General features: G+C 30.1%; 1 protein-coding gene across 2 annotated transcripts in view; it reads right to left on the bottom strand.

Moving 5' to 3' along the window:
• Window positions 1–198: 198 nt before the first annotated feature.
• Window positions 199–10,522, bottom strand: part of LOC108746319 (carnitine O-palmitoyltransferase 1, muscle isoform) — a 25,353-nt gene continuing 15,029 nt past the window's right edge. Inside the window, exons 2-15 of one of the 2 annotated variants that reach the window (XM_018483024.1) lie at window positions 5,479–5,634; window positions 5,217–5,353; window positions 4,842–5,118; window positions 4,333–4,656; window positions 3,912–4,111; window positions 3,633–3,837; window positions 3,431–3,538; window positions 3,063–3,088; window positions 2,301–2,363; window positions 1,623–1,734; window positions 1,264–1,533; window positions 1,036–1,185; window positions 731–940; window positions 199–553 (exon numbers count right to left, since the gene is read on the bottom strand). In XM_018483024.1, the coding sequence (XP_018338526.1) occupies window positions 455–553; window positions 731–940; window positions 1,036–1,185; window positions 1,264–1,533; window positions 1,623–1,734; window positions 2,301–2,363; window positions 3,063–3,088; window positions 3,431–3,538; window positions 3,633–3,837; window positions 3,912–4,111; window positions 4,333–4,656; window positions 4,842–5,118; window positions 5,217–5,353; window positions 5,479–5,619 (2,322 nt within the window). In that variant the 5' untranslated portion in view covers window positions 5,620–5,634 and the 3' untranslated portion in view covers window positions 199–454. Of the gene's footprint in view, window positions 554–730; window positions 941–1,035; window positions 1,186–1,263; window positions 1,534–1,622; window positions 1,735–2,300; window positions 2,364–2,768; window positions 2,835–3,062; window positions 3,089–3,430; window positions 3,539–3,632; window positions 3,838–3,911; window positions 4,112–4,332; window positions 4,657–4,841; window positions 5,119–5,216; window positions 5,354–5,478; window positions 5,635–10,522 lie in introns of both variants that reach the window. The other variant, XM_018483023.1, reaches the window with a different exon arrangement.

Genomic DNA, 10,522 nt, shown 5'->3' with positions numbered 1-10,522 from the left:
TATTTCTTAAATTTGCAATTGTGTACAGCAAGCAATAGAAATTTGGTACTTGTACTTTCGCATACACTTCTGCTGTGCACAGTATTATTAGTAAATTACGCATAAATTATCATTTATAAATGATTATTTAATAATAAAAATTATATTTATGATATAATTATATAATGATATATGACAAATGTGAAACGATCCTAAAAATTTATTTATTATGTGCAATGTCTATAACATAGTCTTGAATTTTGGGCCCGTTATTTTTTCCTATAACCTTTATCTATTAAAATAATTATCTATGAAAAAACTTTGCCTTAAGAAAATTATATTTTAAGCACTAAATTATGTTTATATTATTAAATTCTTCCATAAGCCAAGAAAAGTTGTCTGAAGCTACAGATCTCCGCTTCATTGCGTAGTTTATAATTATTTTGCTCGACAACGCTACAGGTAATTCAATAAGTTACGCAGATCCATTCTGATGTATTTTCTTTTTTTGTTCTAGCAAATCTTTCATATCGGCAAGTGCTTTTTCGATTTGCTTTGCAAATTTGGCGGCATCCTATAGATATTGAAATAATTTGTTAGAAGATATCATTACATTACATTACACTTTAATATAAACAACTATATACTATGGATCTATAAAATATATAATTGAGACAATAAAAATATTTAAAAAATAATAAGTGTAGAAAGACAATTATAATAATAAAACTAAAAATATTAATTATTTTACCGTTCTTGACGAAGATCGTTTACTGGAAACATGGAAAAATATAAGATCTTCTCCCGCAATTATATAAGAAACTCCGTAGCCATCATCGGCTACAGGACCAAATCCACCACCAGCTGAAATGCATTTAGGATATGTTTTCAAATCTAGTCTCGAAGTTTGACCGTGTGGAGTTTGCGATGTCGACAACCTCCATGGCTCACTTAGAACTTCCTACAATAGAATCATTCATCATATGTTAATGAGATCATATTTAATCAATTATATACGTATATCATATTCATAATAGCGACTCGTAAAATAATTACCTGCAAAAATGGCGAATCTACTTCTAAGTACTTCGATATTACATATAAACAGAACAAGTGCCTATCTATACCTTTACCACACATAGCATCTTGATAACTTTTTTGATGTCGTGTTACTGCATCCATTAGCAACTTGACTTTTTCTGTTACCTATATTGGGAGAAAGATCGATTAGAAATACACAGAGAAACAAATTTATGTGCTTTTTATTTATTAATTTGTTTTTACCGTTGTTGTTTTATGCTCCATTGCTTTTACCCATTTAGAAGATTCAATAGTGCACGGTCTGACTGTTTCTGTTCTACCTTCTCGGAATAACCTTGTCATAGAAGCCTCATAAGTTAAATTAAACTTGCCAGCATCACGATAGTAAGCCAATTGCAACGCCATTTGTATATAGGCGTCTGGTGATATGGAATGAGCTTTCATCAAACCTTTACCATAAGCATCGTGCACATAAACACGTAATTCAACATCATTTAATATATTGTGCGCCACCTTTTGAATTCAAAATCAATTGTTACATAATCGTGATATTTGTTAAATGTAGTACACTACATTTAGAACACGAGATTACTTATTATTACCTGATAAGATTGTTCAATTGCTTCAATACACCTGGCATTTAAATCCCATTGCAATCGAGTTGGAGCTGGAGGTATAAATTCCGGATTGCCTATATTGTGTCCGTCTTTATATCTGAAAATAATATATATTTCTCAAATGATAGAAAATTCTAAGCTATATTTTATTTTATTGAAAGAAATCAAATTCATGAAGAAAACCATATTATCATGCATTATTTGAAAAGTAAGGACTTAATTTTCACGATTGTATTAAATTTCATTTTAAATAACTTAGAGTGGATAAAAGATAAATTGGTTCAAATGGTCCTTACTTTCCAGATAATCTTTTTATAATATCATGCAAATCTATAAATACATTTTATTATGTAACTAATTTAAACTACAATAACTTTCATTCATTTATTTTAATTAAGTTATAACTTTTCATTGAAAATAACATTCTTAATCATACATTTATAATGCAATAACAATCAAGCAGATGATATTTTGACAGATTAAAAAGCATTACAGGCAAAAATTTACATGTAAAAACGCTTGTAAGCATAGAAATGTTAATCATTGTATAATGATAAATACAATAAAAGTACAATTATTAGGAATGATATAAATGAATAGTTAGTAATTTGCTCTACTACATTACACTGTGTAACAATACACAACAATAAATAACCCGATTACCCGATTTCAATATCAGCAGTTATAATAAATTCCCATAGAGTTCCGAGCACTGGTGCATCAGCCCTAATAAGCATATGAGAAAGAAACGTTAAAGACAAGATGCGAAAGAGAAATATGAAAAGCATTCATCATCTGTAATATAAATATCCGGTAGAAACAGGTAACCTCCATAGGAAATGTAATATTTAAGAAACTGAAACATAAGCATAGCATGAACCCTACAGAAAGATGAACTTTAAAGATGACTACTGTAAAGAGAGTTTCAAGACACTAAAAATTTGTTAAAAGAAGTATCTTAAATTTAAAAAAACATGTAGATATATATTGCAATCCAAATTATTTCTATAGACGTTCTTAACACATAAGAGATAGATAGTAATGTACAACAGTAATCTTACAGAAGCAGAAGGAGAAATGTATATATGCAAAATAAATAATATTCTGCAGGCTATGAATTGTAATTCTTACTTTCGGTTCAGGAACTCCGAACATAATATGTACTCCCACAAGTGTGACATGACTGCAGCATCTGCCCTGCTCATTACTTATCATTATATGCATTGTTTCAATATATACGCATAAATTTTGTAATGTCTTATTTTATATTAATAAAAATATAAGTCTAATTGTGTTCATGTGTGTGTGTGTATATATATATATATTTTTTTTGTGCATAACAAATTCGCGCCTTACATTTGTCTTTATTGAAAATAGGTGCACAATTTTTTAAAATAAACTTTTTTTCATAAAATATATACTCACCAAGAATGTTCTGCGTTGAAGCCAATCTGTGTAAACAGAAATTATTTTTATAAAACATTGAAGCTAATGATAATCAATTACATTATTGGGGTACATTGATGTAATATAATCCAACGGGTTACCAACTCATTGGATTGTATTACATCACATTGCAAAGGATCTCAAGTGAGGATCGAAATGTTTGTCTAATCATTGTCAATTAATTGAATAAAGTAATAAATATTATACACTTCAATATCTTATATCTGGCTCTCAAGGCAATTTTATGTAATTGATTTATTTCACTTGAGCCTTAATTCTTATTAATTTGTTTAATGATAATCATTTATAATATAAATATGAAGATACAATAAGTATATATTACTTACTCTGCCATTATTTCCAATGCATAATGTAAAAGATTTATCGAACCATCGATCATATCCTTTTCCGTGTAATAGGTTTCTACCGTAACGATCTAATTTTTCTGGATATTTCTAATGCACGAAATGAATAAGAATTATATTAGTTTGCAAATATGATTAATATTTATATTGTTACAAAATGTTTTTATTTTATTAAATAACGTACTGTATCGTATTCATAAGGTACATCGTCCAATGTGACTACAAATGCCGCCTTTTCAACAATATCCAAAGAAGCCTTATTTACACCTTTCGCGAAGAAATCTTTTCTGGCCTGCGCCCAAGCAGTTCTTTCTCCAGCTGTTAAAGCAGCTAATTTTTCCTCTCCTTCCGACGGTGTTGAATTGTCATCCAAAATTTGTTGAATCTGACTGTAAGGCGATATTATAACACACATGTATAAAATGAGAATGTAAAAATATGTACCAATAAAACAATAACTTACAGTTCTATCTCGCAGGGTTGAAGAATCCTATTTCGGTAATAAATTAAAACTTTGAAATATCTGCCCTTATGATATACTACAATATGTTTAGAATCCTGATAATGCACAATTTTGTCAACTTCAATTCCTGGAATTCGTGTAGTATTGAATACTCTTTCATATTGCCAAGAACACAATGGTACTAATCCTTGAACTAAAATCTGAAAATGTACATAACTTTTTAAATATAAGTTTATCTACATAATTATAAACTTGCGTAATATAAAATATCTATTTGCAATTCTTATTTTGTGCTTTATATAATTTTCTCTAAAACAAATAAAGATATTAACATAAAACCGTATGAGTTTCTTAAATGTACGAAAATTTCTTCATTTTTAAATATAATAATTAAAGATAATTAACAAAAAGAATAACTAACAGGTTCTAATTCTTGATGTTCGATGAGACGTCTATATTGTAAGCAGGAATATATTACAGCTCCGGCTCGGGCGGCTTGCAAGTTCGTGAAATGGGTGAGAATGGCGTCCATCCCATAAAAATTTGAGTTGACCATTAGAGGTGATCTTCCGCGTAAATAAACATATTCCTCCCACCAATCAGACACATAGTTGGTGGTCCACCAAGACTTGAGAAACAGATAACGCTGCAGCTTGATTCCGATGCCATTCTGGAACTCCTTGGCCAGATTTTCCATGCGAGCGTAATTCTCATCATCGAGCAACGGCCGTACGCTTTTCAGATACTATTTAAATGTACAATACTTTGATTTTTTCACTACAATTAAAGAGAAATGCCTAGAACTGTTATAGGCTAAACTAGAAACTAAATTAAAATATTCATTAGACCAGTAATAATTCTGAATTTAATTTATACAAGAAGGATGTAGTCATTTCAACACAGAGATCGTAAAATACGTTATGAGCTAACCCGTTCCATAGTCTCAGGTACTGTCGGAAGTGGCAATCGTGGCAATGATCCTTGGAAGCTGTACAGCATGGGTTTATGCCAACCTGAAAATAATTTCACTAGCAACAGCCAGACTTGGGTCAATTTCGACGGCTTGCGACCTTTGCCTCTCGCCTCATACATCCATCCTTTGTACAATAGTAATAGCTTCAGCGTGTATCGAATCGCGTATATGACCGCCAGCCATAGGAACAGTCCGACTACGAAGGAGCCTGCCAGGTGTGCGAGTATTGAGGAACTATTACGAAAAACAATGATTATTAATTACTGCTAATCTGCGTGTGTGTAATGAATAGAAATAATTTATAATTGAAATACGGAATTACATAGACTTACCCAGAAATGTATGGTGAAACTTTCCCAACGAGGTCATACGGGACCTTGTAACCAGCAAAGTGTATCGCCGTTACTAAAATTACAGTAACCCACAGACTTGTCAAAGAAGCCGGATAAACGCCGCTTTTCAGATTGTTCTGTGAATAGAATGAATGTAAAAATATAAGTTAATAATATCTATTCTTTTATATTAATATATTTTATATTTGTTCAAATATTAGAACGTTCAAATATCAACGTTTGCCAGAATACCGCGACTCACCTGAAACCGGAAAAATCTTTTTTTCCATGACCGTACACCAGAGAGCCAGACCAAGTGGAGTACCTCTCGATCGAAGTTTACGTCCCATCCTTCGTGTGTTATTGAGAAGCTGAATGCTACGGCCGAATGGGCTTCCGCCATCCTACGTTAGTCTTCCTGTAAAATGTGTATATTGGAATTAATCAATCCATATTGTATATGAAATAACAATTAACATTTTTTGTCGACTTAATTATAGCCTAGGCTTACATTGCTATTAAACTGGTGAAAAACAAAGTAAGGTTTAAATAATGTTAAAACAAATATCGAGATTATAAATCAAGCCTGTCTAATTTGAGCTCCGGAACCAAAACGCAAAGCCATCGACGCAAAAAAATTCAACGTGAGTAAGATTTCGGGGCTTTAAAGTGTCAATAAATGTCACTCAGATGCATATCAACATTTTACGGTCCCCAAAATCATATTCACATTGAATTTTTTTGCGTCAATGACTTTGCGTGTTAGTTCCGGAACTCAAGTTGGACAAGCCTGTTATAGACCAAAACAAAAATATTAGGATCTACATACGCAATCAGTCAATATGTTAATTATATAAAAATTAAACTATAAGTTTAATTTTTTTTATTTTTAAGATAAAAAAATTAGTTTTTACTTTTTACTAAATATAGTAATAAGATATCATGTTTATTATGTATCACGATTTTTTAAATTCCGGAAAAAAGATTTATTAAGATATGGATTAGACGACAGAGAAAGAGCAACCTCGTCGTGATGAGCTGTAAGCGATCGCAGCGGTGATAACGATGCAGGGTGAACACAGATGCACTAGTTGACCTTACTTAAAAGCCACAATTGCGATGCGCATGAGTGCGTGCATGAACGCATTGTAGAACGTCGCCAAGCTAGTAAATACGGACCATCATATGGCAACGAATTCGGTATACTTTTGCAAATCGCCATTTATGATATATGTATAGACTTCCATATTTTAAAGAGCTCAATATACATATTTGAGTTTCAAAAGAATCCCTGATAGACTGTATTCATTCTAAATCTTTGCATTTATCGTTTCTCTCTCCACTGTTCTCAATCTTACTAGTGAAACTTTAAGTTTCATTCTAATATTTCTAAAATTTTTAAATTCTCTTGTTTTATGTACATCTTATCTATTACAATATAATATCTGTATATCTAGTTACAATATCAAGCGAAAAATTAAGTGAATTTTTTTTCTTGTAATATCTTATAACATCTTGCAAATTTATTTCTTCACATGCATACTTTCGAGGATATAAACATATCAAAAACTGTTAGTATATTAATAGGTAGCTATAAATATCTTATTATAACATCTATTTTCTACTTATATTTACTATAATAATATTCACTAATAAAATAATGAGACAATCAATTTTTAGTACAATTTATTAATGTGAGTACGAGTAGTATCATATAAAAAGAAATAATTTTTTTGCAGATATGACAAGCAAAAAATTCATATTCTCAATTTAACAGATCGAAGAAAACATGATTTCTTGCAAGAGCCTTAAAATAAAAGGAAAAAGCCATTAAAATTATAATTCAGAATGCAAGGATGTCAAAATATGTAAAAGTAAAATTGATCATACTCAATATATCGTATATCAATTAGTTAGATCAGTCAGTATGTGATTAACAAATAACATTCTGAAAAATATTAATATCTGTGAATTTCTGTTATAATTAATGATTTATATTAATTTATCAAACTTTTAATTCGTAGATTAATATGATATTTGGTGTGACAAGACATTATAAAATTCTACTTTAAAATAAGTATACTCTATTATATACAAGTTTTTCATTTTTTTAATAGTAAATTAATATTATTATTTTAGAATTTTCGTTGCGAAGTAAAAATTCTGCGCGAAAAATTCGTAAAAATATACATAAACATATATTCTGGGTCATAGAACATGTGTGTAATGCAAAGCGTTTAAAAAGATTAGAGAATGTTATGTGATTCGAGGATGTTGAGAGCCGAGGATGATCTTCTCCCGTGTTACAATTTTGGTGCATTACAAAAAACTGTACTATATGCGAGATAGAAAGTCCGTCTGCATTTCACTCGATTTTCACTTGAGTCATAATGGAAAGGAATATCAGGAGAATGGGAGAAGAACATCGATGATGGCTTCTGACCGATACAAGATTCATAATTAATTTGATGATAAAATCTGTACGCGCACATTAAGTGTATAAGCTACAAATACAAAAATATTAGCAAATATGTCACTTAGACAGAGGGAAAATAAATTGACGACAATTCGCGAGGATAACGTAGGTATGTGGACAGCTTTCAAAACCCGTCACGCTTTCAAACCAGAGATTTTTGAATCATTTTCCTCTTGATTTCACCAGAAAAACCAGTTTATTATCAAATGAATAAATATCAGATACTGTATGTTGTTTAACAAAAGTTATGTAATGCCTTCTTTTCAAATTTAGTACGTGACTCTGGAAAAATAATTGAATTATTGTTAGAAATTTATTGTTAGGAATATCCACAGTAAATATATATTCTCTAAAAATAATGAAAAACGATGAGATATTTCGTAGAAAAAAAAATGAACAAATACAACATTATACATTCGTATACTTTTATACAATGCTGTACAACTTTTGTACATGAGTGACGTCCTTGTAAATATTGTCTAATCTTTTTTTACAATTTTACGCAATGCTATATACGACTTTTTTATGTAAATGATAACTTTGTACAAATATATATTATATGTAATCCTTTTCAGAGGAAAATATTTAAAAAAGTCAACGCGAAGAAATCATTCTCGGTTCATAGGTTATCACTGTCCCCACACAATTCGCAGGTATATAGTAACTATATCTATTTGTGACTAATAACCTTGGACTTTGAACAACGACTCGTCCGGTTAGAAGAGCTCTATATAAATTTAACGAATAATTGCGCACGATCTCTTGACGCGGTCAGATCTAACCACTCATGAAAATATTTGAAAGTATGTTTGTAATAACGATGTGATAATCAGTCTACATTTGTTCTCGATAGGCGCAAGTCAACTTAACGATTTTATTGGCGCTTATTATCATAACTCTTCAGAATACACTCTAGTCGTTCTTCAAATGTTAAATTAATTTTTTTTTATAAATCGCAGATAGAAGAGAAATAACATTCTTGAAGGGCTTTAATCACTTTTTATGCATTCTTTTAAACCAAAAAATTATATCCGATGATGTATGTCGGTATCATCTAGAATCTAGATCTAATCAGAATCTGGATACGAGTCGCATTTTGTATGCAAGGCTTTTAGTTTTAGCAAAATTACAAAAAAGAACATACATTTACTTAGTATTTCTTTTTCTTTTTGTTCTCTCTCTCTCTCTCTCTCTCTCTCTCTCTCTCTCTCTCAGAAATTATTAAAAATGGTAGATCAATCGAACTGTTTTGTGTCTTGACTCTGATTAGAAGGTCTCTAAATATCATTATAGTGGCAAATAAATTACATTGAGCAAGCTCCACGCCATAAATATTATAGGTCATGAGCATTTCATTTGTCTGAGACATATATGTGTATTTCATTGACCTAACATATTTAATTGGTTTATAAAATTTTTCATAAACGATATCAGGGAAGACAAAATCGACTGTTAATTAATAATAATTAACGCTTCAAAATCAACTGTTAATTAATAATAATTAACGCTTCAAAATCAATAACAAACAGTTATGAGGAAATATACATAACGTTTCTCTCCTCCTCTTCCCTCCTCCTCTCTCTCTCTCTCTCTCTCTCTCTCTCTCTCTCTCTTTCTCTCTGCTAGACAGATTTACATAACAGATAGTAGAAATTTGAAAGTAAAATTACTTCAATAAATAAATATAATTTAGTTTTTTAAACAAAACTAAATTGAGTCTACGCAATTATAAAATTTTATACAATATTTTATACATAAATTAATCCATCAAGTAGAGTAAATTAAATTTAAATTGCTCAAAGTTTCACAACTGCAAATATAACTCATTCTTCATTTCTAAGTTAAATGATTATTATATACAGGATGCTTTCTATTTAGTGACACAAGTCGACACAAATATTTTGTTCTATCTTTCTTTACATTTTACGAGTAATAGTGACAGAACGATATTTATATCATTAAATGAATGACACCCTATAAAAAGAAATTATTCTGAGAAAATATAAATAATACATCAAACATACGTAATAAAATAAACAATATATTTGAAGCGCTCGTAGACTGATATATTCATAGTCCATTATTATTTTTTCAAAACTGTCTTAAATAATATTTTAAGCTGCTAATATGATTCTGTGATTGGTTTATAACATCTTAAACTATAATTAAAATTATATTTAAAATTACTATATTTAAAATTATCGTAAATATAAGAATGCAATTTATATCAAGAAAAGGACCGATTATGAATATCTAATAATTGGATATTTGAAGATTGGCAAATATTACTATTGCACGCGAAATTTCATATTACATCATAATTATTGGGAGCTATATAAAGATGTGCCTCATTATTGTGTTATCTCCGTCATTATGGTAGTACGAAGGGTAAAGATAACAATTATGTATATCATGAAATGCGCTTATATGCAAAAACAAACTTTTGTAGACACGTTTGAATTTATCATGAGTTATTACGTCAAGGATCGCTAAGGAATCGCGTAAAGTTTTCTGAAATGTGCAAAGAGAGTACCAAATTAATAATAATTTTAATAGTCAAACAAGTCTATAGAAGTTCAATTTCCATAATACAAATCAACTACAGCGACTCTCTCTCTCTCTCTCTCTCTCTCTCAAATCGTAAAAACAATCTCCTATCGTACAATCTCGATAAACAAAAAGGATTATCAGATTAAACCAGAAACAGGCAAGTTCAGATCTTATTTACTCGATAAGCGCATTATTCAAATAATCTGATTCATTCTTTAAGCCTATTCTTATCCGTCGTCTTACATACAGATAATATATATGTGTATACACACACACACAC

This window comes from Trachymyrmex septentrionalis, unplaced genomic scaffold (assembly GCF_001594115.1).
Source record: "Trachymyrmex septentrionalis isolate Tsep2-gDNA-1 unplaced genomic scaffold, Tsep1.0 scaffold167, whole genome shotgun sequence".
Classification (NCBI taxonomy): Eukaryota; Metazoa; Arthropoda; class Insecta; order Hymenoptera; family Formicidae; genus Trachymyrmex; species Trachymyrmex septentrionalis.
Note: the sequence above shows the minus strand (reverse complement) of the source record. Positions and strands in the feature narration are given on the sequence as shown.